At 39.5% G+C, this 27,618-nt stretch overlaps 1 protein-coding gene and 3 long non-coding RNA genes across 5 annotated transcripts in view; 3 read left to right on the top strand and 1 right to left on the bottom strand.

Annotated features, from left to right (window-relative positions):
* Positions 1 to 1,777: 1,777 nt before the first annotated feature.
* The window catches only part of ZYG11A (zyg-11 family member A, cell cycle regulator), a 76,967-nt gene continuing 51,126 nt past the window's right edge, over positions 1,778 to 27,618 (bottom strand). Inside the window, exons 7-14 of one of the 2 annotated variants that reach the window (XM_025912162.2) lie at positions 21,478 to 21,577; positions 21,328 to 21,381; positions 16,451 to 16,612; positions 16,331 to 16,375; positions 11,128 to 11,322; positions 7,111 to 7,172; positions 6,617 to 6,714; positions 1,778 to 2,476 (exon numbers count right to left, since the gene is read on the bottom strand). In XM_025912162.2, coding sequence (XP_025767947.1) covers positions 2,313 to 2,476; positions 6,617 to 6,714; positions 7,111 to 7,172; positions 11,128 to 11,322; positions 16,331 to 16,375; positions 16,451 to 16,612; positions 21,328 to 21,381; positions 21,478 to 21,577 — 880 coding nt within the window. In that variant the 3' untranslated portion in view covers positions 1,778 to 2,312. Of the gene's footprint in view, positions 2,477 to 6,616; positions 6,715 to 7,110; positions 7,173 to 11,127; positions 11,323 to 16,330; positions 16,376 to 16,450; positions 18,628 to 21,327; positions 21,382 to 21,477; positions 21,578 to 27,618 lie in introns of those variants that run through there. The other variant, XM_086716993.1, reaches the window with a different exon arrangement.
* Positions 6,517 to 8,995, top strand: LOC147578017 (uncharacterized). The gene is made up of 2 exons (XR_015254701.1): positions 6,517 to 7,226; positions 7,459 to 8,995. It is a non-coding gene; the product is annotated as an uncharacterized LOC147578017 (long non-coding RNA).
* Positions 12,893 to 16,163, top strand: LOC147578016 (uncharacterized). Its single transcript, XR_015254702.1, has 2 exons — positions 12,893 to 13,248; positions 15,015 to 16,163. It is a non-coding gene; the product is annotated as an uncharacterized LOC147578016 (long non-coding RNA).
* Positions 22,683 to 25,960, top strand: LOC147578015 (uncharacterized). The gene is made up of 2 exons (XR_015254700.1): positions 22,683 to 23,505; positions 23,542 to 25,960. It is a non-coding gene; the product is annotated as an uncharacterized LOC147578015 (long non-coding RNA).

Here is a 27,618-nt window from a genome sequence, read left to right as displayed (position 1 = left end):
GGAAGGGTAAGGGAAACAGCATGAGGGAAAGTGAGCAAGAGGATGACACACTTAGAAATGATGGTGGCTGATAAACACATATGCACACTAAGCCTCATAGCCCTCCTCCTGTACCAAGGTAGGAAAAGAGAAGGCTGCATGTTAAGCTGCGGTCTTATGATCATTCTTTAACTCATCTCAGCTTCCCCAGCTTAGGGCTGGTCTAGAGATACTAAGCCAAGGGCATGGATACATACCAGTAACATTGTCGATGTGCTGCTAAATACAAGTGTGCCCAAGGCTGTGCTCATTTCCTGGAAGGAATAGTAACAGAGCCCAGGCCTTAGGATCCGAAAAGAACCACATTAGCTGGAGCCACGCATTCCTTGTAACTACTCAGTAAAGTAACAATGTTACTTAACCTCCTTTTTCTCATCTGTTAAATGGGGAGAATACAACTTATCTATATCAAAGGACTATCATGAATGAGACAAAGTTCAGAGGGCTGCCTCAACAGGCACTAGTTCTTACCACATCCTCCTATCAGTAAGAGTTAGTATCTGGCAACAGAATGTTCTAAAATACTAGAACCCAGGTCAGGAACTGAAGACAGCCTTTTGGAATCATGCAAAAGAGTGCATACGAGAAAATACAGTGCAGTTTCAGAACTGTGGAAGGAAAGAGATTACAAATTCTCCTTATCTTGCTCACTGGTGAGCAAGAATTTTGAATATGATTTAGAGTAAGGATAAGCCTCATTTGATTCCAAAAGACAGTACACAGAACTCCAGTAAGAATCGGGCCAGTTTGGAGTGCTGAGCGACCAGCTTTTGATATGGGCTCGGGTCATGATCTTGTGGTTTGTGGGTTCAAGCCCCACGTCAGGCTCTGCACTGACAGCAAGGAATCTGCTTGGGATTCTCTCTCCCTCTCTCAAAAAATAAAAAATAAATTAAAAAAAAAAAAAGTCTGGCCAGCTAAAGCACAAACATCTAGTATAAAAACAGGCCACTAATCAAAAAGGAATATACTTTTGTTCTTTGGAAAACTTAAACAGAGGAATGGCAAAACACATTTCGTTGGTTGTCGATAATAAGGAAGGAATTCATACTCTGTTCCACAGAGGTTTGCAAAGGACACAGACAGAAGCCTCTGATAGTTTATACTGCAGTTGAGGCTGGTTCTCAAAAGCCCATTGGGCGCCTGGGTGGCGCAGTCGGTTAAGCGTCCGACTTCAGCCAGGTCACGATCTCGCGGTCCGTGAGTTCGAGCCCCGCGTCGGGCTCTGGGCTGATGGCTCAGAGCCTGGAGCCTGTTTCCAGTTCTGTGTCTCCCTCTCTCTCTGCCCCTCCCCCGTTCATGCTCTGTCTCTCTCTGTCCCAAAAATAAATAAATGTTGAAAAAAAAAAAATTAAAAAAAAAAAAAAAAGCCCATTATATTTCTTGTCTTCATGCTAGGTAAGAGCACTCTTGAAATCTATAGCAAAGTCTTTTCTGGCCCTTCCTGTTCTTCTCAGTTTTGGTCACAATCCCATTTAAATCAAAACTTTGAGGGATCAAGATTTACAATGCCCATATAATCATCATCTAAACCCTCTACTCACAGTCATCAAGTCCTACTATTTTCCACCAGCACATCCACTTACACAGAATGTTATGTTCAGTCTAATGTGTAAAGTTGGAGCAAAAGAGGCCAAAAGCAGAATACCCAAAATTGTAAAAAATATATTTTTTCCTTCCCTCTACCCCACAAGTGGAAGGTACCTTGGTATTTATTAAAAAAAAAAAAAATTTCCCCTCTTTTTCCTCCCCTCCAGCTGAGATTCTGCCTTCTAAACAACACATTTATAAGCATGTATTTTCCAAAGCTTTTTCACGTACTTCTTTTCTAGTAGCCTCACTAGGAGTAACAACTCAGGATATTCTTTCAAACATGAAATTTAACATAAATACCAAGGTTTCCCTGTAGGTCTTTCGTTTCTCCTTCCTCTCTGAAACTCCCAGAATTAAGAAGCTGGCCAGGGCTAGGAAAAGTAACTGGCATAGCTGTTCCAACATAAGCTCACAGGCCTCCCCACATAGTCCAAGGCTTGATTTTGCAAAGCTGTTGAAGGAGCATTCCCAGAATGATTCCAACTTGATTTGGGATTATGGCTATCATTCAAAATCAACCTTTTTGCGGCCTACAGAAAATCAACAATAAAGGCCAGTGAGGCAGCCAACTTACAAACTCCAATGATAACTTGTTTCAACACTGAACTGCTGGCAAGGCAGAAGGGCTGACACTGAGGAACAGACAGCACCTCTGAAGCCCCAGGGGCTGAGGAGGGCATTCAACACAGAGAGGGTCTCTGATAATTCATGAAATGCATTCTGAAGTCATCTAGAATGGAGGTTGCAATCTTCTGTGCTTGAGCATCTGCCTCACTGTGCTCCTGGATGTCGCACAAAAACTGCAATCCTTCTTCTTCAACTAACATTCTGCAGTATTTGCTGGCTGAAAGAAAATCAAAGAGAACTGATGGACAAACTGGCATTTTAAATATTCCCAAGTCACCACATTCACCTTTCTGAAGAAAGGGTACCAAGGTTTAAGCCCTTTGACATAGGAATTAACAGATAAAAGAAATATGTCAAAGGGCACCTGGGTGGCTCAGTCGGTTAAGCACCCGACTTCGGCTCAGATCATGATCTCGCGGTTTGTGGGTTCGAGCCGCACGTTGGGCTCTGTGCTGACAGGTGGGAGCCTGGAGCCTGCTTCAGATTCTGTGTCTCCCTCTCTCAGCCCCTCTCACACTTATGCTCTCTCTCTCTCAAAAATAAACATAAAAAAAAACTTAAAAAAAATACGTCAAAACTTAAATAATGCTTGGATTGTGTAGTGCAATTATAAATGATTTTTTAGTATGTTTATTTCCAGACAACTCTATGCCTCAAATCTCTAATCCTAGCTAAAAGGATAGAAACCTCTTTTATTATAAATGTAATACACATTTCAAGTTCAGGCGTTATGCTAAGCTAGATAACCTGATAACACTAGATGCTGGATAAAATTTAACAAAAAAATTTTAAATGTGTACAAAGTAAAGAACTTGTCCAGGACCCAGACACAGATTGCAGAGAGCACCTAAGCTCATGTAACTTTATCTGCAGCTATCCTGGGGAAGAAAGGGACTGTCAGTTTCAGTAATCTAGGAATTTAGGTTCCAACTTACAAAGTTAGAAGCAATCTATATATAATAAAATATGTATCAGTGCATAAAGCTGACCCCTCAAAGGACTATAGGAGAGAAGGGATAAGACAATGAAAACATTTGGCCTCTAGGTGGGTATACAGGCGTGGTTGGAAGAAATCCTTCCCAAGAATTCATAACCACAGTAGTGAGTTGGTATAGGATTTGAATTTATACTGCCTAAATGTTCTGGGAACCCTTGAGCTGAGAAGTTAATATGAAAATTAGTTCAATCCCAGGAAAACCTCTAGAGCACCTGAGGGAAGCAAATACAAAACTGCGTAGTCTAAAAAGGAGTCTCTTAATCATTCCAAAGGCCAACTAGACACAGGGAGAAATAATGATCTAATGACATGGAAATTGTTTTTTTAAGGATAAGATAGAATAAAGTGAGAGAAGGTATAAGATACTTCTGACAGACACCCCACAAGGAAAGTATAGGGAAAGAATAAGATCTTTAAACAGCTGAGAATTTTCATCAATTTTGGAAAGTGTAACTGTGACCTGAAGTCCAGAGGCTGTGGAACAAAAGGCTGATGAAACATAATGAACAAAGTCAAGACAATAAACTGCAGAAGAAATATTTGCAAGGGTTCCTTCAGATTAAAAAGATCAACAAACAGTAGACAAAAAGTGAATAAAGAATATCAATGGACAATTCAAGGACACAAAAACGAGTCTTCAATAAAAGATAGTTAACGTAACTTAAATGTTAAGCAAGACCATCATTTCACCTTAAATTGGCAAACAAAAAGTTCAATTAAACATTGTCTGTGTAAGAATGACAAGCTTTCATACATTGCTGACAGGAATGAAAACTGATAATCAACTCACCAGAGAACAGTTTAGCAATGCCTATCAATATCACCATGTTCCTAACATTTTGACTCAGCAATTCTAAATATTATGCAAATTAACTGACACTTGCAAAATGATACACTTAACAAATGATATGTACTATGCGTGAACTAATACTGTGCTATGCACAAATGCTAATACTATGAGCCTAGCAATGTTTTAAATGCTTAACGAATATTAACCCACTTAATTTTTTTCAATGTTTATTTATTTATTTTGAGAGAGAGAGAGAGAGAGAGAGACAGACAGACAGACAGACAGACATGAGTGGGGGAGGCACAGAGAGAGAGAGGGCAACACAGAATCCAGAGCAGGCTCCAGGCTCTGAGCTGTCAGCACAGAGCCCAGTGCAGGTCTCGAACTCATGGACCACAAGATCATGACCTGAGCTGAAGTCAGATGCTCAATCAACTGAGCCACCCAGGCACCCCAACCCACTTAATTCTCACAGCTCTATGAAGTAGGTATTTTCATCCCCATTTTATAGTTAAGGAAACTGGGGCACAGTGAAGTCAAGTAACCTGCTCAAGCTCCCACTGTTAGTAACTGGCAGAAACTGGGAACAGAGCACAGGTAGTCAGTCTGGTTCTAACATCTGTCCTCTTAATTACCCACATGTGCATCTTCAATTCATAGATAGATAGAGTTACAGATATATAGTCTTTGTATATCATTTTTCATTGTACATTAATCCATATTCATGTATATAAATATGTTAATATTCAATAAAATAGTGCTTGTAATAGAAAAGACTAGAAACAATATCCATTTAAAGAAGACTGGTTAAATAATTATATCTATATAGTGAAGAAATACTGAGCAGTCTAACTAACAGTGGTAATCTGGAGCTCTGCCAGTTGCTATTTTAACTTTAGCAAGTTACTTAAGTTCTCTGTGCCTTGTTTGCTCATCTGTAATAGATGAACAATAATAATAATGCTACCCCCTTCGCGTTGTTGTGAAGATTGAGTTAACTCATAAAGACCTTGCAATACTGCCTGGCACAGAGAAAGTACTCAACTAACTTCTAGTTGCTATAAACCAAAGTCATTTCAGAGCTATTCTGACAGATCTGCCTGTAGTTGTTTATATGCCAACACCATTCACAATACTTATTTATAATTTAAAGAGAAGTGTTAGGGCAAGCTCCTAGAAACCATTTTTCTTGGTCAGTTCTTTCTTGTTTATTCTGTCAGGTTAACTTTAGAATAATTTTCAGATCCCTCATCTCACTCGTTCATTTAAATTGCAGCATATTCATAAGCTGAAAAGATTTGACATGTGTCTCTTAAAGTCTTTCCATCTAGGAATATAGTATGTCTCATAATTACTTCAGGTTTCTCAATTATTTCTCAGTTTACTGCACAGAGCTCTCATTGTTTGTTAAAATTATTTTGGGAATTTTATACTTTTGTTAGTAGCTAATATTTTAATTCTAAAAGCTATTTCTTGAAACTTTTCACTATAAAATTATACTCTGTATTTCTTTTATAATAAAAGCAAAACATTTTACAATAATCCTTAGCAAAGAATGTAAGTCCCCAATTCTCCCAACAGCCAAACATGTAAAAACATTTAATCTGGCTAGGAAACAACCCCTGACTCCTGGCCCTCCAGCCTCCCCCAGACCATTACAAAAAGGCAGATGTATATATTACTATAGACAGAGTATTCATGATAAACTGTTGAGTGAAAAGAGCCAGCTATAGGGCAGCATGCACAGAATGAGCCCATTTTGTTTAAAAATGTCCTTATTTATATATAGTATATACTAACTACAGTATGTGTATAGAGAAGTATTTGGGAGGATAGTTATAATTATCAAATTATTAATAGTACCTGCCTGTGGGGAATAGGAGTGAGAGCCAACTTTCACTTTATTTTATAAATTTTTTTTTTTTTAACGTTTATTTATTTTTGAGACAGAGAGAGACAGAGCATGAACGGGGGAGGGGCAGAGAGAGAGCGAGACACAGAATCGGAAGCAGGCTCCAGGCTTTGAGCCATCAGCCCAGAGCCCGACGCGGGGCTCGAACTCACAGACTGAGAGATCGTGACCTGAGCCGAAGTCGGACGCTCAACCGACTGAGCCACCCAGGCACCCCAACTTTCACTTTCTATACTGCTTGACATCCACCCCCAAATAGATTATAATTCTGTGACATTTTTTAAACTAATAAAAACATTTCCAACTTCCTTTTTTAAAAAAGTTAAATTCAGGGGCGCCTGGGTGGCGCAGTCGGTTAAGCGTCCGACTTCAGCCAGGTCACGATCTCGCAGTCCGTGAGTTCGAGCCCCGCGTCGGGCTCTGGGCTGATGGCTCAGAGCCTGGAGCCTGTTTCCGATTCTGTGTCTCCCTCTCTCTCTGCCCCTCCCCCGTTCATGCTCTGTCTCTCTCTGTCCCAAAAATAAATAAACGTTAAAATTGTAAAAAAAAAAAAAAAAAGTTAAATTCAATAGAGGTGAACAAATTTTCAAAATTCTATCTTGAACTTAACCTTTATACAGAAAAACAGTTGGAAAACTACTATGTTTTGAATACATACGGTTTTTACTGCAGACATGATACATTGCCCATAGTGCCCAGAGCTGAACCGCTGGTTGAGAGAAGTTGCCAAGGAGTGGGAAAAATGCCTTGAAGGATCTAAAGAGGCACAAAGAAGTTCACTTAGAATTCAGGTTAGCATCTGTGATACAATAATTATTTTTAACCTCTCCACAGGATCATTTCCTCATTGAGACAGATGTATTGTTGAGCATATATCAGAAGCTAACATTTAAGAACCTACATTCTATGTTAGACACTCTTTACATTCAGTATCTCATTTCATCCTCAATCTTGCACACAATAAGCCTCATTTTACAGAGGAGTAAAACTGAGTCTCAGAGATCTTCTAAAAGTGATTTTCCCAAAATCACAAAGTAACAGGATTTGAACATAAGGCTATCTGACTATATTTTATCACTGTACCATGGTCTCTACATAGTGAGTACAATGAGGACAAGCTTTAAGAAAAGTACTGCTCCATCACGAGATTACCTGTAGGTCACCAACGCTGTCATCTTACAACTTGAACTTGGCCAATTCTGGATGGTTGCATACTATACAAAAAGAGAAACCAGGATTCTAGTATTGTATTCCATCCTTTTTAAAAGGTCATAATAGGGGCGCCTGGGTGGCGCAGTCGGTTAAGCGTCCGACTTCAGCCAGGTCACGATCTCGCGGTCCGTGAGTTCGAGCCCCGCGTCACGCTCTGGGCTGATGGCTCGGAGCCTGGAGCCTGTTTCCAATTCTGTGTCTCCCTCTCTCTCTGCCCCTCCCCCGTTCATGCTCTGTCTCTCTCTGTCCCAAAAATAAATAAACGTTGAAAAAAAAAAAATTTAAAAGGTCATAATAGGCTGTTTCATGCCATTTATAATTACATATATATGAAAAAACAAATCTTCAAAATATGGGAATGATCACCCAAATTAAGGTATACCTACCTGCCAAAATATGAAGTAGATAACCATTAAATATGTAAAATAGGAACAAAGTCATGTGGAAAACAGTGCAATAAGAGGGGGCTTCTGAGTAAAGATGCAGGACTTGGCATGCATCCATTCCTTTCCTAAATCCCATGAATGGTTTAAAATAAAAGAAGGCAACCAAACAAGAACAAAGCAGAAAGAAAATGGTGAGTGATTTAGTAGATCTAGCACTGGAGAAGATTAAAAAATGAACCAGTTTGAACAGAACTCCTAGACATAAAAATCTGGCACACCGAGTACTTTAGGAAGTGAGATTAGAGGTGGGGTTAAAAACAAGAGGAATGATCGAAAGTACCGAAGAATCAAGACTCCCATATCTCCTTTCCACCACTAATAAAAATTTCTGGACTGGGCAACCTTGTGAACAATTAAGGGTTGAAGTACCATGTTAAAAACAGGGATGAAGTGAAAATCTAAATGATAAATGCTGAGAGTCCCTTGCTCTCAACTCTCTTCCTCTAGTGGGATTTCAGACCATTGGAACCAAGCTTATCATTTTCAGTCAGGAGAACAGAAGATTCTTCTTGAGGAAAATTCCAACCAGTTCAGGACAGAAGATCTAATGACAATGACAGTGACTAATACAGATCACGCTAGGTGAGGCCCACAGTTGACAAGTTCCAACCATCTGCACCTAGCTTCCAAACAACTCCACTCTTAAATATGACTGGACAGCTGAAGATCTCCATATACTTTAAGAAAGTCTGTAACATAAACGATAAAAATAGGGTGAAAAAGCAACTTGCAGAAAACAGAAACCTTGAAGGAAGAGGAAAACTTAAAAAAACAAAACAAAAGCAAAACCCAAACTAATCATTACTACCTTTAAAGAGATAATAGATACAGCAACCATGGGAAAAGAGTAAGATATTATATGAAAAAGAAGCACTCAAGAGAACAAAAGAGAGTTCTTGAAAATTAAAATAGAAATATATAAATACAAATATATAACTATACATAATACATAAAAACACATTATAAGCTATAAAAATAAATAAATATACTGTGGTACCTGGGTGGCTCAGTCAGTTAAGTGTCCAGCTCTTGATTTTGGCTCAGGTCATGATCTCACAGATTGTGAGATTGAGTCCCACATTGGGCTCTGCACTGACAGTGCGGAGCCTGCTTGGGATTTCCTCTCTCTCTCTCTCTCTCTCTCTCTCTCTCTCTCTCTGCCCCTCCCCTCCTTGCGTGTGTGCACACACTCTCTCTCTCTCAAAAAAAAAAAAAAAAAAAATTAAGGGGCACCTGGGTGGCCCAGTTGGTTAAGCCTCTGACTTCAGCTCAGGTCATGATCTCACAGCTCGTGAGTTTGAGCCCCACGCTGGGCTCTGTGCTGACAGCTCAGAGCCTGAACCTGCCTCGGATTCTGTGTCCTCCTCTCTCTCTCTCTCTCTCTCTCAAAAATAAACATTAAAAAATTTTAAAGTATATGTTAAACTATATGATGAACCATATAAATATATAAAATTACATTAAAACAATTATATAATAAAATATATAAAATACAAATATAAATGCAAAACCCAATAGGAGTGGAGATTTTTTATTTATTTATCTTGGAGAGAGAGAGCACAAGTGAGGAAGGGGCAGAGAGAGGTGGGGAGAGAGAGAATCCCAAGCAGGCTTCAAACCACCAGTGCAGAACCCAATGTGAAGCTCGAACTCACAAACCTCAAAATCATGACCTGAGCCAAAGTCAGACACTTAACTGTCTGTGCCACCCAGATGCCCCAGCAGTGGAGATTTTTAAAGATTTTTTTAAAAAAGGAAAACAGGGAAATAGGTAAGGAAAAATGAGTCCAGGGAGGCCAACATCCTAAGGCGGGGGGAAAAAAAGAGGAAGAGAGTACAGAGGGAGAAAGACATTTCCCAGAACTGAAGGAAACAAGCTTCTAGAGCAATTAGTATCCAAGATAATGATGAAAATAAACCTACATCCAGGCACACCACTGTGTGATTTTTGAGAACAAAAATCTTAAAGGTTCCAAAGGAAAATGGCTTCTCAAAAGTGATACTGAGAAAACAAAGAAGTAATGACTTAAAAATTCAGAAAGAAAAATATTCCAAAACTAAAATTCTATACCCAGCCATGTGACTGACTAAATATGAAGGTAAAATAATGCCCTTTTCAAACAAATAAGGTCTGAATTTTTTATTTATTTATTTGAGAGAGAGAGAGAGAGTGAGTGAGTGAGAGAGAGAGAGAGAGACAGAGAGAGAGTGTGTGTATGGAGGTGGGGAGGTTGGGAGGGTAGAGGGAGAGAAGCTTAAGCAGGATCCATGCCCGGCACAGAGCCTGACGTGAGGCTCGGATCTCGTGACTCTGAGATCATGTAAAGTCTAAAATTTTCTATTTCATGCATTTCTTCTGAGGAAGCTACTAGATAAGATCCAACAGAATGAGGGAGTACACCAAAAAACCAGGAAGGCATGCAATCCAGGAAACAGGGAATCCAACACCAGAGAAGTAAAGAGAATCCCCAGTAAAGGAATATCCTGGAATGACAGCAGTATAGCAAATACACAAATAAGCAGACCAGATGGAAGAAAACAGAAAGTTCTGGGAAAGAAGTCTTAAGAAGCTGAAGTAGATGGAATATATTTCAATATACTGAAAGGATATATATACTTGGGAGTATAGGAAAGGGTACGCATAGGGAAAATGAGAAAAAGAATCTTCTTTTTCCAGAGTGGGAAAATGAATGAACAGATTAATGTCTAAAACTGCAAAATGAAGTAGCAACAGAGGTAATTTAGATATGGAGAAAATATCAAAAGAAATAGCTTGAAAAAAAGCTGAAAGTGGAAAAGAGAACTGGTAAAGCCACATTCAACTGTTTATACGTGTAACTTTTATAAAAGAAAAATATCAGGAGGAATGTAACAAAGTATTAACAGAAGTTAGAGCTTGATTGTACGGTGAGTGATTTAGAATATTCTCTTTGTACTTTTTTATTATGTTTCCCATTTTCTACAATGAATACATATTTCTAAAATTCTTGGGACGCCTGGGTAGCTCAGTTGGTTGAGTGTCCGACTTAGGCTCAGGTCGTGATGTCACAGTCTGTGGGTTCGAACCTTGTGTCAGGCTCTGTGTGCACAGCTCAGAGCCTGGAGCCTGCTTCGGATTCTGTGTCTCCCCCATCTCTCTGCCCCTCCTCTGCCCACACTCTGTCTCTCTCTCTTTCTGAAATATAAAATAATAATAATAAAGTAAAATTCTTTTTTCAACGTTTTTATTTATTTTTGGGACAGAGAGAGACAGAGCATGAACGGGGGAGGGGCAGAGAGAGAGGGAGACACAGAATCTGAAACAGGCTCCAGGCTCTGAGCCATCAGCCCAGAGCCTGACGCGGGGCTCGAACTCCCGGACCGCGAGATCGTGACCTGGTTGAAGTCGGATGCTCAACCGACTGTGCCACCCAGGCGCCCCTAAAGTAAAATTCTTAAAACTAGAAAAGTAAGTCTCCTGCAAGAAGAGATCACGACACAGTTTGTAAAGAAGAATGAATGGTCCTTGTACCAAATCCTGGAGAAGAGCACTCCTCTGAAGGTCATGGGACATCCAGGGCTGTGTGTCAGATGTCAGGTGGGCTATGATGCCTGCAGCAAAATAACTGACTTCCATTTCTTTGCTATGGAGCAAGCTGCTAATATGTTTCACCACATCTTCAGTCACCAGCTTGGAAGACAGTTCTCTAACTTCAGCTATGTTGTTCTACAGGTAAAAGAGAGCAGAAAATATCAGGGATAGGAAAGGGAGACAGAATCAGACACTGATTCTGTCTCCCTTTCCTACTGCTTAGCTTAGATACAGTCAGAATACTTCATCCCATCCTCCTCCCTCTCAATTTAGCCTAAAACCCGTAATCCCACCCCTTGATGATGAGGATATCAGTAATGACAAATCACTGAGTGAGCACTTACTAAGTGCCAGGCACTGTACTAGACAAACAAAAAGGTCCTTTTTTCTGCCTTATCTCATTTAATGTTTCATATAGTTTTACCAAGAAATAAGTCACTCAGCAAGATTTAACTTGTCAGTCAGAACTTGTCAGGTTTATACTGCTAATAACTGGTTGAACTAGAATAAAATCCAGGCCTGATTCAAATACTTAAGATTGCTCAGGGCCTACTATATGTTACATTAGCTTGAAACTTAACAGTAACAATGAAAGGCAGGTAGTATTTTATTTTATATATTAGGTTTCTATGCTGTTTAACAAACTGCCACAAACTTGGTGGCTTAAAACAACATACATTTTTTCTCTCTCAGTTTTTGTGGGCCAGGAGTTCATCCATGGCTTAGGTGGCTCTTCTACTCTGAGGTCTCAAAAAGCCACAATCAAAGTGCTGGCTGGGCTGCATTCTCATCTGGGGGCTCCACTGGAAGGAAACCTACTTCCAAGCTTACAAACTGTTGGCCACATTCATTAAGATTGAGGGTTTCGTTTTCTTGCTGGAGGCCACCCTTAGCTCCTAGAAGCTGCCCATAGTTACTTCCCACAGGGGCTTCTTTCTCCAACTACTTACTTCTTGGCAGCTTGCTTTTTCAAATACATGGAAGAGTCTCTCTAGCAAGTCTATTAGCAAGAGGGATTAACACCATAGTACCCCTAAATCAGAGGGGGATATGTTCTAAGACCCCCAATGGATATGCCTGAAACCACAAACAGTATCAAATTCTATAATATACTGTTTTTTCTACACAAACATACCTATGATAAAGTTCAATGTATAAATTAGGCCCAGTAAGAGATTAACAATAATAGAATAATCATAACAATATATTGTTTACTTTTGTCTGTTTTTTTAAAGTTTATTTATTTTGAGAGAGAGAGAGCATGGGCAGGGGAGGGGCAAAAAGAGAGGGAGAGAGAGAGAGAATCCCAAGCAGGCTTCATTCTGCCAGCGCACAGCCCGACAAAGGGCTCAAACTCATGAACCATGAGATCATGACCTAAGCTGAGATCAAGAGTTGGGCACTTAACCAACTGAGCCACTCAGATGCTCTTCATGTAACTTTTATTAGAATATACTGTTATAGGGGCACCTGAGTGGCTCAGTCAGTTAAGTGTCCGACTCTTGGTTTTGGCTCAGGTCATGATCTCATGGTTTGAGTTCAAGCCCAACATTGGGCTTTGCACTGATGGTGCAGAGCCTGCTTGGGAGTCTGTCTCTTGCCCCTCACCTGCTTGTGCTCTCTCTCGCTCTCTTTAAAAAAAAAAAAAAAAAAAAAAAAAAAAATTACATGAATGTGGTCTCTTTCTCAAAATATCTTTTTTTTTAAAGCTTATTTATTTATTTTGAGAGAGAGAAAACACATGAGCGGGGGGAGGGGCAGAGAGAGAATCCCAAGCAGGTTTTGCTGTCAGTACAGAGCCTGATGTGGGGCTCAAACTCACAAACTGTGAGATCATAACCTGAACTGAAATCAAGAGCCAGATGCTTAACCGACTGAGCCACCCAGGCACCCTCTCTCAAACATCCTATTTCACTGTACTCACTCTTCTTCTGCTTGTGAGGAGATGATAAAATGCCTATATGACAAGACAAAAAGGTGGATGACGTAAGCATGTGACATAGCATTAGGCTACTACTGACCTTTGGACCATTCCTCAGGAGGATCACCTGCTTCCAGACTGTGAGTAACTGAAACTATGGATAAGGGGAAGGGGTCTGCTGTCTATACACGATAACATAATCACAGAACTGATACCCTATCATCTTTGCTATATTCTATTCGTTAGAAGCAAGTCACAGTTCCTGCCCACATTTGAGAGGAGGACTTTTACAAAGATGTGAATACCAAGAAGAAATCAGAATCACTAGGAATCACCTTAGGGTCTGTCTACCACACAGATGAAAACACAAAGGTTTAGAAGTGAAACACACAGTCAAATTGAACACAGCAGTTACTGTTCCTTCTGAAGCAGTTTTCAGAAAAGTATACCCTACAGACTAGTATGTTCAAAATAGCATCATACAGCACTCACTATGCAGAAAACTACATTATTTTGAGATCACTTACCCCAGGTTTTTTTTTTACAAGACCAGCTATACCCTATTGATTTCAGCAGAAACTGCACTATTGTGAGATTTCCCCCCAGTTTTCCCCAAAGCTATCTATACATACCCTCATCAATAGTAGGATTTCAGCATTAAGTCGATCAGATGGAAGCCCCAGACAAGGAGAGACAACATGACAGCATCCTTACTATAACTGAGGACACCTTAGATGAATCTCACAATTTCTCTTATAAGCTTGGCAGAGGCTACTTTTCTAGTACCTTTTTCATTCCAATAGTCTATGAACAAAACGTTGAGAAGAGATGGAAGCTACAGGAGAATGTGGGTCTTCTTCACTCAGAAAAAGGAAGGAAAGGAGGCATCCTCAAAAACTCTCAGCATTCTGAGAGGCTCTCAGAAAAAAGTAAAAGATCTTTTAGAAAAGGTTAGCTAATAGTAGGACACTTAGCTTTATATAGCATGTATGAGGCTTCAATCCACCTTTCTGGCCTTATTTATTGCTTTTCCCAACTTCTGCCAAAATTCCAGATATTCTTTATTACAGTATCCCTTAAATGATTACATTTTCTCATCTTCCCTAGCCAAAAGACCTTTGTCTCCTACTTCTTTTGTCCTCTATCTTTCTACTTTTTTGTACCTTCCAATATTAAGATTTCCAATATTAATCATTTAATCCCCTCTACTCTGTTCCAAGTCCTATATGTGCTAGGGATACTAAAGTAAAGACACAGTCCCTGCTTTCAAGGAGTGCATGCTCTAGAATCAAAAGCTTCCACTAGACTTTGTGTTTTTCTAGCACTTACCACAGTCCATCTTAAATCAGAAAATTATTCATATACCTGTCTAACACCACCTCCCCAACACTGAAGGACCATCAGCTGGATGTATTTCATGCATGGCAAACTGCAAGGACTTAACAGTATGTCTTCATTACTTTTTGTAAATGTTCACCTTTATCTTTTGGAAACAAAGAAATTTCTCAATTATGGATATCCTGATTGAGAGGTAGTATAACAATATAATCAAAGAAATTTCTAAAGAATTGATTACCTTGATAAAAAAGTATGGTAAAGTGGTTAATATCAGAGGTTCTACAGCTAGACTGCCTGAGTTTGACATTTGATTCTGCCTCCTACTACTTAGGTAACAGGATAAATAGAACATAACACAACTTTTCCTATCTCTATGTGACTTAGCCATGTGACTTCACTGCTCCTCCCATCAAGGGGTGGCCACCTCCTTTAATGTGGGCTTAACCATGGACATATAATAAATATATATTTGGTCTTTGTTGCCAGTTCTTGAAAGAGAAGTCTTCACTCCCTTGGAATTTCCCAAGTGATAAGAGTAATCAGAGCATCTTTGTTCTTTATTTGGTAGGCAACTAAATAAATAACTTCAGGATGGGGACTGGTTGCCAAAAAAAGCCAAACCTTAATTAGAAGCCTCGGACTTTCAGCCCCACCCCACAACCTCTGGAGGAGGAGAGAGGAACTGAAGACTGAATTAATGATCAGTCATGCCTATGTGATGAAACCTCCATAAAAAATCCTAAACGATGGGTTTAGAGAACTTCTGAATTGGTAAACACATTAAGGTGCTGGGAGGGTGGTGTGCCCAAACAGAGTATGAAAGCTCTGCATGCACTCATCCTTCCTTGCCCTGTATCTTTCTTCCATTTCACTGTTTCTGAGTTGTATCCTTTACAATAAACTGACAATATCAAGCAAAACGACTTCTGGAGTCTGTGAGCCATTCTAGCAAATTATCAACCTGAGGAAGGGGTCATGGAAACTCCTAATTTATAGCCAGATGGTGAGAGGTATGGGTGGCCCAAGACTTAAAACTGGCAACTGAAGTGGGGCAGTCTTATGAACCTGAGCCCTTTAACTTGGATAACTTAGGATAACTTAGGTAGGTAGTTTAAGAAAGGAATTGAACTGAATTGGAGCATACTCAGTTGTTACTGAGAGTTGGAGAAGTGATTACTGGGAAACACCCCAGGCCACCTAGTGTGCTTTGCCCAATGAGACATTAGAGAACGTGACATAAACAGAGGTTTAAGAAGCACTTGCACAGTGGGACTTGCCTTCTAGCGCTACCCTGAAACTGAAACAAGCCCATGGTGACAGGGGTGCCTGGCTGACTCAGTCAGTAGAGCATGCAACTTTTGATTTCAGGGTCATAAGTTCAAGCCCCACATTGGGCAAAGAACTCCCTGGGGGTTGGGGAGGGGGAGAGAAGAAGAGGAAGGGAAAGGGGAGGAGGAGGAGGAGGAGAAGAAGTCATCGCCCACGGAGATACAAGGCCCAACTAACAACCTGTACCAACTGTCACAGTGAGAGTTAGACCATCTTAGCACACCTCGCCTTATTTGAGCCACCAGATGACTACAGCAACATGAATAACTCCACTGGAATTACTGAGACCAGAAGAACTGTACGGCTAAACGGAGTTCAAATTCTTGACTCACAGATTCAAAAGTAAATAAAATGGCTGTTGTTTTAAGCTGTAGTTTGTTCAGAGCAAGAGGACTGATGTGGTATTATTTTATAGGGAATCACGTGAACACTAAATGAGTTAACACACAGAAATTGCTTACAATAGTGCCTAGCATATAGTAGGTGCTACATAACTGTTAGTTTTATTATTTTTTTTTTTTAGAAATCAGAATTAACTGAAACAATTCACCTTACCCAAAGACCAAGTACTTTGCTTTGTATTGCTGACTCTGAAAAAGTCTGTCAAAAGAATATACAGGTTACTTTACCATGAAAAAAAGAACTTTACATATAAACTCAATCCTGTCTTCCCACCTCCAAGACTTGGATGAAGATTGCCAATCCTCGATTTTCTATAAAGTGACTGCAGGCAGCTGGAGACTCATCTGTAAGATTCCAAAGTGCTTTCAAAGTAAACAAGAGGGTGACATCATCTAAATTTTCAGTAGTCTTTTGTTTTACTATTGCTAGAAGTTCCTAAAAACCAAAGAGACAAAGAGTTAGATGCCCCAGTGACTAACTCAATTACAACATAAGAAAAGCAATAGTTGTTCTACCACTTAACAGCTCTGTGATCCATTTATTCTCTATATAATGAGTTATACCTAACTCCTAAGGTTTTTATGAAGATTAAAAGAAAAAAACAATTCAGCTTTAATGAGCACTTAATCTAGTTCTTGGTCCTTGTTAATAAGACTCATAATCAAGTACATATTAGCTATTCCATTATTCATTTATTGAGCATGGTTAGTCAACACCTCAGGTAAGAGCGACAGATTAAAAAAAAAATGTTGGTTTTTCTCTCAACTAAATAAAAGAATTTTAAGTTTGGGAAAATGTTCTGAAGGAAACACATAAAAGCCTAAGAATTTACTTTAGAAAAGGCAGGAAAAGGAAACCTCCATGCAAAGGTAATATGTATACTGAAACAAATGAGACCAGAAGAGAAAGAAAGATAATGAGTTAAGCAAGGAGTGGAGATATAGAGGGGGAGGGAGTATGCCAGGCAGAGAAAAAGTGTGCTGTTCTTGAGCACACTTGAGCAGATCAGTATGGCTAGAGGGTAACACCTGTACTATAACCATATGTCATAATAAAGAAATCATTGGCTCACTTTAACAGAGATTCCAAAACCCCATTTCATAGCAGAATAATACTGGACACAAGTGAAGCTAGTACCCTCACTTTCCTGCAAGCATATTAGACTGTTGTGAGAGAGGGAAAAGATAGCCATTTTCACTTAACCACCTAATGAAAACACATAAAATAAAACAGCACTGAACAAAGCAGAGTATGTCTGTTTTCAGGAGGAATGAGACCACCTCAAAAATCTTACCCAATCAGGAGAGAATGTATCGAGAGAGTTTATCACAAAAATAAAGCTGTGAGAACCAAGAGGGAAGTGTAAGAGTGACACACAGCATTGGTAGCAATCATTCAGACGCCCAATGGGGTGAATGGCCGCAAGGCAAGGGAGGGAGCAGGGGAAGTGAGGCTGACCCTGACAATAATAACGAATGTGGCCAGGCCCATGGTTAGATGCTTTATGTATTTTTACCTTAATGACATTCAAAATAACTGCAAAATATTACTCCTATGACAGATACCTGTTTTTCAGATGATGCCAGTTTTCAGATGAAGAATCTGAGGCACAGAGAAGATAAATAAATTATCTAAGGTCTTATGACTAGTGGCTGAACATGGCTTGTTTTCACCTAAAGCGTGAATTTTTGGTAACATTTCCAAAATTGTTTCTCCGAGAACTACAGGGCTGCTCTTCCCTCCATGTTACTTCAGGACCTGCTCTCTATCTCGCTCTATTCTGTACCTCTGTCTGTTCCTGTTAACCATTCCCAGCAACTCCATCACATCATCTTGACGAAATGCTGCCTCAAACACCCTACTTTATGCCCTAGAATCCTGAAAAAGGCTACTCGAGTCTCATCTTCAATATCTGCCAGAACACTCTGAAGAGGGCATTCAACTGTATCTGGGAATTCTACTGGATTTCTCAATGAATTTGCTCCCAAGACCACTCTTCTTTCATCATTTCCTCTCCCCTCCGACTTTACTCACCATCTTTTTACACCTCTCATTCGATCACCTCATCTAGTTTTTCACGAACTACTGCTGTTCCTCCTGACAAAATCTACCAGCCTACCGACACATATATCAACGCACCCCGCTTTCCCTTCTGCTTTAGTCTAAAGCGAACATCTTTACTCCTGTTCTATACACAATTCCTGCACACACACAAAGATTTGGCACCAAATTACTTCCCTCTTTATTGCCATTCCCATCAATTTCTCCTTTTTTTTCAGAAATGTTTTCAAGGGCGTAGAATAGATCTTGGAAAAAACCAATTGCTGGCCCCATGTAGTATCTTCCTTTCTCCTTTTTTTCTCATTAAAGTATATCAAAAAGTTGCTTCCGTGTTGCACCTCCCATTTGCTCATCATTGTAGTCCAAACAGGCTCTGTCCCACTACTCCACTAAAATAATGTAAACAAGATGACTAATGACTTCCATCCTGCCAAATCCAACTGGCACCTCTCTGTCCATCTCACTCAACCACTCAATAGCATCTGACATGACTGCTCAATTTTTCTGGAAATGATTCTCTTGGATTTTAAGACATCACTCTTTCTTGGTTTTCTCATTTTCGACACAACTCCACTCTCCTTCCCCGGCTTGTTCTTCTTTCTAACACACTCATTTCAGTCCTTCTTTTTACTCTATATGCACTCCACACTCTCCAGGTGATTATATCCCATATCAGAACTGAGGACTCAAATTATTCTTACCCAATACTCTGAGCTGTGCCCCATATCAAACTGCCTCTGTGACATCTCAAGCATTGCAGAAATTAACATGTCTAAAGTCACTCTTGATTTTTATCCCCCAAACCTACTGACTACATATCAAATACTCGTAAGATTCTACTTGTGACAGCAATGCAAAAGGTAAAAACTTTAGGAATAAATTTAAGAAATATAGAATATCAACATTAACACAACACCCGTATACATCTGGGGGACATAGAAGACCAAATAAATGGAGTAACATCTCCTATTCTCAGAAGGAAAAACCAGTATCAAAGAGATGTCAATTCTTCTAAGTAAATCTATAAATTTAACATAATCCCAAAGAAAACAAAGCTTTTTTAAAACAAGAAAAGCCAGTTCTGGTGTTCACATTAAAAAAAACAAAGAGGGACGCCTGGGTGATTCAGTCAGTTAAGTGTCTGACTCTTGATTTTGCCTCAGCTCATGATCTAACAGTTCATGGGACTGAGCCCCGCGACAGGCTCTGTGCTGACAGTTGAGAGCCTGGAGCCGGCTTCGAATTGTGTATCTCCCTCTTTCTCTCTACCCCTCTTCTGCGCCCTCTCTCTCTCAAAAACAACAATAACAATAATAAAAAAAAAACACACACAAAAATAAAACATAAGAAAAAAAAGAAACTCAAGATCTTAACTATTAAGGAATTTATAAAACTAGTAAATAAAAAGTGTGGTATCAGCATATAAACAGACATACAAATTAACTTAACACAGCACAAAGTCCAGAAACAGATGCAAATAGAGAAGGGAATTTAATATATGATAGAGGTAGCAATGTATAACAGTGGAGAAAAGATAATTTGTTTCAACAAAAGGTGCAGAGGCAGACATTGAGAAGAAACACAGACCCTTACAACATACCCCCCCCCCAAAAAAAAGGCTTTAAGTAAATCAAGAATTTACATGTTAAAAGAAAGGAAACCACAGATAAAAATCACGAGAAAATTTTAAAATATACTCTGTGGAGCACTGAAATACTTTCAAACTGTGCCATCAATGCCAGAGAAATAAAATGATAAATTTAAACCTATAAACATTTTTAAATTACTGCATGGCAAAACATGTCATAAACAAAGTACAAACAATCAAACAGCCAACTGGGGAAAATACATGCATCTCACATCAGAGTCAAAAGGCTCAATTCCTTAATATATAGCAAAGTCTTATAAATCATAAGAAAGCCAGCAACCCAAAAGGGAAAACAGGGGCTCCTGGGTTGCTCAGGTCATTGTCTCATGGTTCCTGAGTTCAAGCCCTACATCAGACTCTCCGCTGTCAGCGCAGAGCCCACTTCGGACCTCGTCCCCCCTCTCTCTGCCTCTCCTCCACTCAAGTGGTTCTCTCTCTCAAAATAAATAAATTAATTTTTTAAAAAAAGGAAACCTATTGGGGCGCCTGGGTGGCTCAGTCGGTTAAGCGTCCGACTTCAGCTCAGGTCATGATCTCGCAGTCCGTGTGTTCGAGCCCTGCATCGGGCTCTGTGCTGACCGCTCAGAGCCTGGAGCCTGTTTCAGATTCTGTGTCTCCCTCTCTCTCTGACCCTCCCCCGTTCATGCTCTGTCTCTCTCTGTCTCAAAAATAAATAAACATTAAAAAAAAAAAAAAAAAAAAGGAAACCTATCAAGGCTATGAAAACAGTTCACAGGAAACATAAATGTTTGGAGGGGGAAGGGGGATGGTATTACTTGCTCAAAACAAGTGCAAAATAAAACAATGATGTACATTTTTTAGTGAGCAGTATTAGCATAATCATAAGGTTAATACTGATTACTGAATAAAAATTAGGATATTAATTTATTGAGAAAGGAGATAATTTATAGAGATACATGTAGGAGAGGAGCACCTGGGTGGCTCAGTTGGTTAAGTGTCCACCTCTTGATTTTGACTCAGATCATGATCTCATAGTTCGTGGGATCGAGCCCTGTATTGGATAATACATGCATCTGTCCATGCAGAGTCAGCTTGGGATTCTCTCTCTCCCTCTCTCTCTCTCTGCAGATACCTCCCTCCATCCCTCCCTCTCTAAAATAAATTACATACATACATACATACATAAATGTAAAAAAATTCTTTAAAGATACATGTGGGAGAGCTAAGTTCTTATTTACTTATAGCAGCAGAATCATTAGAAAACATATAAAATTGATAAATCAAGTTAAAAGCATTTTATTTAGAGATGTGAAAGTAAATACCAAAAGAAATAGCTCTAAGAGTAGAAAGTAGTTTCTTTTGGGGAGCAGGTCTTTAGAGAGTTTTCACTTATAAGCCTTTTAGAATGATTATACTTTTAAAATTATGTTCATAGTTTTTACTGGAAAAAAAAGGGTTATAAAAGCGACAATCAACTTACCTTAACTGCCATGAAGAGCTCTTCCTTAAGCTGTGCAGTTTGCTCAGATGAGAGCTGTAAGCAAACAAAAAGCCGAAAGTAAAACATTGGACATCTATCAGAGCTCCATCAAGATTCAGGAGAGAAATCTGGACTTTAGCAATCACATACCTGCAGGGCTAGAATAGAGGTGATGCTCACTGCCATTGTTTGCATTTTGGGGTTCTCATGCTTACAAAGCCATCTCATAACAAACTTGGCAGCATCAAACCTGAAAAAACAGTTTTTTTTTTCTCACAATGAAGTTTTAAACAGTACATGAGGAGAGAAAAAATTACTTAACCTCCCCAACAAACCCCGTATCTTGGATTTCTAATCCCTCAGGCATGAAAATCAAGAGCATCTGGCAAAAAGAAGAGAAGGTCAGAAGAGGAAGAGGACAGAAGACAAATAAGAATGTAAGCAAAATGCACAGAATTCAAAGTAAGTTTAGCAGGCAGGGGCGCCTGGGTGGCTCAGTCGGTTACGCATCTGACTTTGGCTCAGGTCATGATCTCACAGCTAATGAGTTTGAGCCCTTTGCTGGGCTCTGTGCTGACAGCTCAGAGCCTGCAGCCTGCTTCAGATTGTGTCTCCCTCTCTCTCTGTCCCTCCCCTGCTCATGCTCTCTCTCCTTCAAAATAAATAAACATCAAAAAAAAAATTTTTTTTTAAACAAAGTAAGATTAGCAGACCTAGGAAAAACTTACCATTCAGTTCCTACTTTCATGGGTCTGAAAAATGGGAAGAACCCACCCAACAAGTAGTAATTTGTAATATGAATTGTAGACAGTGCTAAAATGGGATAGCAAACAAATCACATAGCTAAAGAGAATTCATACCCTTTTATAGAGGCAGATAGTAGTTAGCTCCTATTGACTACAATTGTAGGAATGAAGACTCAGATGAGAAAGATCTTCTAACTTTCAAGAGAAGACAGAAATCAATTTTTTCTTTTTAATGAGGAAGACCCTATTGTAACTTTAAAAGTCAACTCCCATTTTAAGTACACATTTCAATTAGATTTGAGAATGGCTTAGCCTAACACTCCACACCCACATACCACAGGCTTTGTTCATGCCAGCCTGTGCTGAATTTTTCTGCTGTTAGCAACTATTATAAATGTTTCTGAGCTCATGAATCTGGAAGACTATAAAGGCCTCAAAAGGAGTCCCTTTGGAGTCCAGGATGATGATTTTCTCAATTATTTTCAATAAAATAGTAACAAAAAGAATGACTATACTTAGAAGAGACTTTTTTTTTTTAAGGAAAGTGCAAGCTGGAGAGAGAGGCAGAGGTACGGGAGAGAGAGGGAGAGGGAGAGGGAGAGAGGGAGAGAGGGAGAGGGAGAGGGAGAGAGGGAGAGGGAGAGAGGGAGAGGGAGAGAGAGGGAGAGAGAGGGAGAGAGAGGGAGAGAGAGGGAGAGAGAGAGAGAGAGAGAGAGAGAGAGAGAGAGAGAGAGAGAGGAAAAATCTTAAGCAGGCTCTGAGCTCAGCACAGAGCCTGATGCAGGGCTCAGACACACAATCCTGGCATCATGACCTGAGCCGAAATCAAGAGTCAGGCACTCAACTTACTGAGTCATCACCCAGGCACCCCTAAACAGGATCTACTTCTTAAGCTAGGCACCCTGATAAGTACTTTACAAACATTATCATGTCTAATCCTCATAAGAGTCACTATTTTACAAATGAGGAAACTTTTACAAATGAGTCAAACTTCAAGTATGTTTGACTCTCTGGAGCCCATGTTCTGGACACTTACTACCCTGAACTGGAATCACTTTGAGAGACAGTATTTGCAAGCACAGTTGACCCTGGAACAACATAGGTTTGAACTATTGTGGTCCACTTAAACACAGAGTTTTTTTCAATAGACACACTGGAAAATGTTTTTGCAGATTTGCAACAATTTGAAAAAACTCACAAACAAACCTCATAGCCCAGAAATATCAAAAAAATAAGAAAAAGTTAGGGATTTATAACTATACAAAACATACACAGATACTTGTTACTGGTTTCTTTTACTATTACCATAAAATGTATACACATCTACCATAAAAGGTTAAAACTTATTGAAACTTACACAAACACTTATAGACCATACATAGCACCAGTCAACAGAAATGGAAACAAACATACAGTATTAAGTAACTATATAGTTAACTACAGTTAATAGTTAGTATACTATATGTAGTAGTATAGTACTACATACTGTACTACCGTAATTATTTCACAGCCACCTCCTGTTAACATTACAATGAGCTCAAGTGTGTGTGTATATCCACTTAAAGTGCCCTGCAACATTAATCACTCGACATGATCAGTTTTCCCTCCAGTAAACTGCATACAGCAGTAAAAAGTAATCTCTTGCAGTACTCACATATTTTTCACTGTTTAGTAAAATATTGTAAACCCTGAATAACACCATGAGACCCATATAAAAATGCCACTAATGATGTTGGAAGTGCTCCCTAGAAACAAAGAAAAATTATGCCATTACAAGAAAAAGTTGAACTGCCTGATATCTACCAAAGATTGAAGACTGCAGCTGGGGTGCCCATCATTTCATAAATGAATCCAGAATAAAGACCACAGTAAAAAAGAAAGAAAAGAAAAGAGAAATTGGTGAAGGTGTTGCTGCAGCTATGCCAGCTGTCATGAAACCTTGCGTTTTTTGCAAAACACCCTTTTATCTTATTGAAAATGCAGCTTTTATGTGGGCAGGGATTGCCATAAGAAAAGCATAGTTATAGACTCTAATATGACTTGAGAAAAAGTGACCATATGACAAGTTAAAGGAAAAGGAAGGGAAAGGATCTAAAACTGCAAAAAAAAAATTTAAGTTTATTTTTTGTAATTTCTACAACCAGTGGGCTCGAACTCACAACCCTAAGATCAAAAGTCGTATGTTCTTCCAAGGCTCTTGGGTGGCTCAGTCTGTTGAGTATCCGACTGTTGACTTCGGCTCAGGTTGTGATCTCATGGTTTACGAGTTTGAGCCCCGCATCAGGCTCTGCACTGGCTCTCTCACTACACCTTCCCTGCTGGCACGTGTGCTCTCTCTCTCTCTCAAAATAAATAAATAAACTTAAAAAAAAAAAAGCCTCAGGTACTTCTGAGCCAGTCCAGGTGTCCCTAAAATTGCAAAATTTAATGCCAGCAAAGCATAGTTTGCTTTTTAGAAAGAGGTTTGACTTAAGGCAAGAAAGAATAGGTTAACTCTACTGTTTTATACAAATGCAGTCAGTTTTACAATAAGAACTGCCCTTATCCATAAAGCTGCTAACTCCGAAGACTTGAAGGGAAAAGATAAACATAGGATGCTAGTCTTTTGGTTGTACAAGAAGGCCTGGACAAGAATCCTTTTTATCGATTGGTTCCATACTTTGTCCCTGAAGTCAGGAATTACCTTGCCAATAAAGGACTGCCTTTAAAATTCTCTTCATATTGGGGTGCCTGGGTGGCTCAGTCAGTTGAGCCTCCAGTTTGGCTCAGGTCATGATCTCGTGGTTTGTGGGTTCATGCCTCACGTAGGGCTCTGTGCTGACAGCTCAGAGCCTGGAGCCTGTTTCAGATTCTGGGTCTCCCTCTCTCTCTGCCCCTACCCCGCTTGCACTGACTCTGTCTCTCAAAAAATAAACACTAAAAAAAAATTTTTTAATTCTTTTCATATTGGATAATTCCCCTGGCCCCCAGAACCCCATGATTTCAAGCACTGAAGTGGTCTATCTGCCCCCAAACACAGGGTCTCTAATTCAGCCTCTAGATCAGGGGTGATAGGGACTTTTAAGGCTCATTACACACAGTACTCTATGGAAGGACTGTCAACATTTTGGAAGAGAATCCCAATACAACATCATGAAAGTCTGGAAGTATTACACCATCGAAGATGCAACTATTGTTACAGGAAAAGCCATAAAAGCCATCAAGCCTGAGACAATAAATTTCTGCTGGAGAAAACTGTATCCATTTGCTGTGTATGACTTTATAGGATTTATGACAGCCAATCAAGGAAATCATGAAAGAGACTGTAGATATGGCCAAAAAAAGGTGGGGGGTGAAGTTTCAAGATACAGATCTGGGAGAAATTCAAGAGTTAATAGACCCCACACCAGAGGAATTAACAGATGTCAATTTGATACAGATGAGCGCTTCCAAACCAGTGCTGGACAGCGAGGAAGAAGATGTAGGAGAAGCAGTACCAGATAATAGATTGACATTAGACAGTCGGGCAGAAGGATCCCAATTATTCAAGACTGCTTTTGACTTATTTTATAACATGGACCCTTCTATAATACGGGCAATGAAACTAAAGCAAATGGTGGAAGAAAAATTGGTACTGTATAGAAATATCTCTAGAGAAATGAAAAAGCAGTCAGACAGAAATTATGATGTAGTAAAGTTATACCAAGTGTGGCTGCCTCCCCTTCCGTGTCCTCCACCTCTTTCACCCCCAAGACAGCAAGATTAACCCCCTCCTCTTTCTCCTCAGCCTGATCAACTTGAAAACAATGAGGATGAAGACCTTTATGATGATCCAATTCTACTTAATGAGCAGTAAATAATCATCATGCCTACAGTTAATAAACCTCTCTGTTGTGTATGTATCTTCATATGAACATCTAATAACTGTATAGCAAGGATTGTATGAGAGGTGTCTGTGTCCTTATTAATGCCTAGGTATTCAGGATGTACAACATCACATGCAAGACTTGCATGGAAGTGGACAGCCTACCCTTATAGAGCATAAGGTAAGTGATATTTAATATAAGATTAAAAACATGTTAGTTTTCTTATCATTTTGTAATTTTGCTTTCCAAGAATTACATTACCATATAATATGCCTCTGCCATAACTGAAGAAACTGCATTTCAGCCTATTATCAAAGGCAAGTAGTTGTGTTTTTTTTTAATTTGTTTTTTTTTACATTTATTTATTTTTGAGAGACAGAGCACAAGTGGGGGAGGGGCAGAGAGAGAATGAGACACAGAATCAGAAGCAGGCTCCAGGCTCTGAGCTGTCAGCACAGAGCCCAAGGCAGGGCTCGAACTCACAAACTGTGAGACCATGACCTGAGCCAAAGTCAGATGCTCAACCTACTAAGCCACCCAGGCACCCCAGTAGTTTTTTTTTTTTAAAGTAACAATGTTTCCAACACTGTATGATAAATATGACTGCTTTACTCTATGCCATGAAAATTTTACAGCAATTCATTCATTAGTGTAAGGCTAGGCTACCATGAAACAATTCACTGATTATACTATACTACCATAAAGCAATCATATTGCTGCTTCTTCATTATCAATGCATGAATACACTTGTAAATAAATATTTTTCACACTATCTTTCCTTCTTTCCTTCCTTCCTAAGTAAACTCGGGGCACCTAGGTGGCTCAGCCGGTTGGGTGGCTGACTTTGGCTCCAGCCATGATCTCACAGTTCTTGTGTTCAAGCCCTGCGTCAGGCTCTGCGAGGACAGCTTGGAGCCTGGAGCCTGCTTCGGATTCTGTGTCTCCCTCTCTCTCTGCCCCTCCCCTGCTCATGCTGTCTCTCTCTCAAAAATAAATAAAACATTAAAAAAAAAAAAAAAACAAACCTAAGTAAACTCTACCGCCAATGTAGGGCTTGAATTCCATGACCCTGAGATCAAGTCATACACTCTACTAAGACAGCCAGATACCCCACATTATCTTTTCATTTTTGATATCTAGCGTTAGTAATACATAAAACATCTACAGTGTTTTGTAGATGATATTGATATAGGTACTGACAGAAGATTCACCTTAGAAGTAGATAAACTTTTGGTACCAATAAATACAGTATAGTACTATAAATGTATTGTTTTCTATTTATGATTTTTTTCTTTTTAAAAAAATATTTATTTATTTTTGGGGAGAGCATGACTGGGGGAGGGGCAGAGGGAGAGGAGAGAATCCCAAGCACACTGCCTGTCAGAGCACAGAGCCCAATGTGGAGCTCAATCCACAGCGAGATCAGGACCAGAGCCTAGATCAAGAGTCAGATGCTTAACTGATTGAGCCACCTAGGTGCCCCTTCTTTATGATTTTCTTAATAACATTTTCTTTTCTCTAGCTTACTTTAATGTAGAATATAATATATAATATTTAACATACAAAATACATGTTAATCGACTATTTTATCACTAAGGCTTTTCAGTCAATAGCAAGCTACTAGTAAAGTTCTGGTTGAGTCAAAATTATACATGCGTTTTGACGGGCGGGGGTGTAGTGTGAGTGTCCCTAATCCCTGC

The sequence above is a fragment of the Puma concolor genome, chromosome C1 (genome assembly GCF_028749965.1).
Source record: "Puma concolor isolate L17-30 chromosome C1, mPumCon1.1.hap2, whole genome shotgun sequence".
Taxonomy (NCBI): domain Eukaryota; kingdom Metazoa; phylum Chordata; class Mammalia; order Carnivora; family Felidae; genus Puma; species Puma concolor.
The sequence above is the reverse complement of the archived record's forward strand: the minus strand, read 5'-3'. Positions and strand labels throughout refer to the sequence as shown.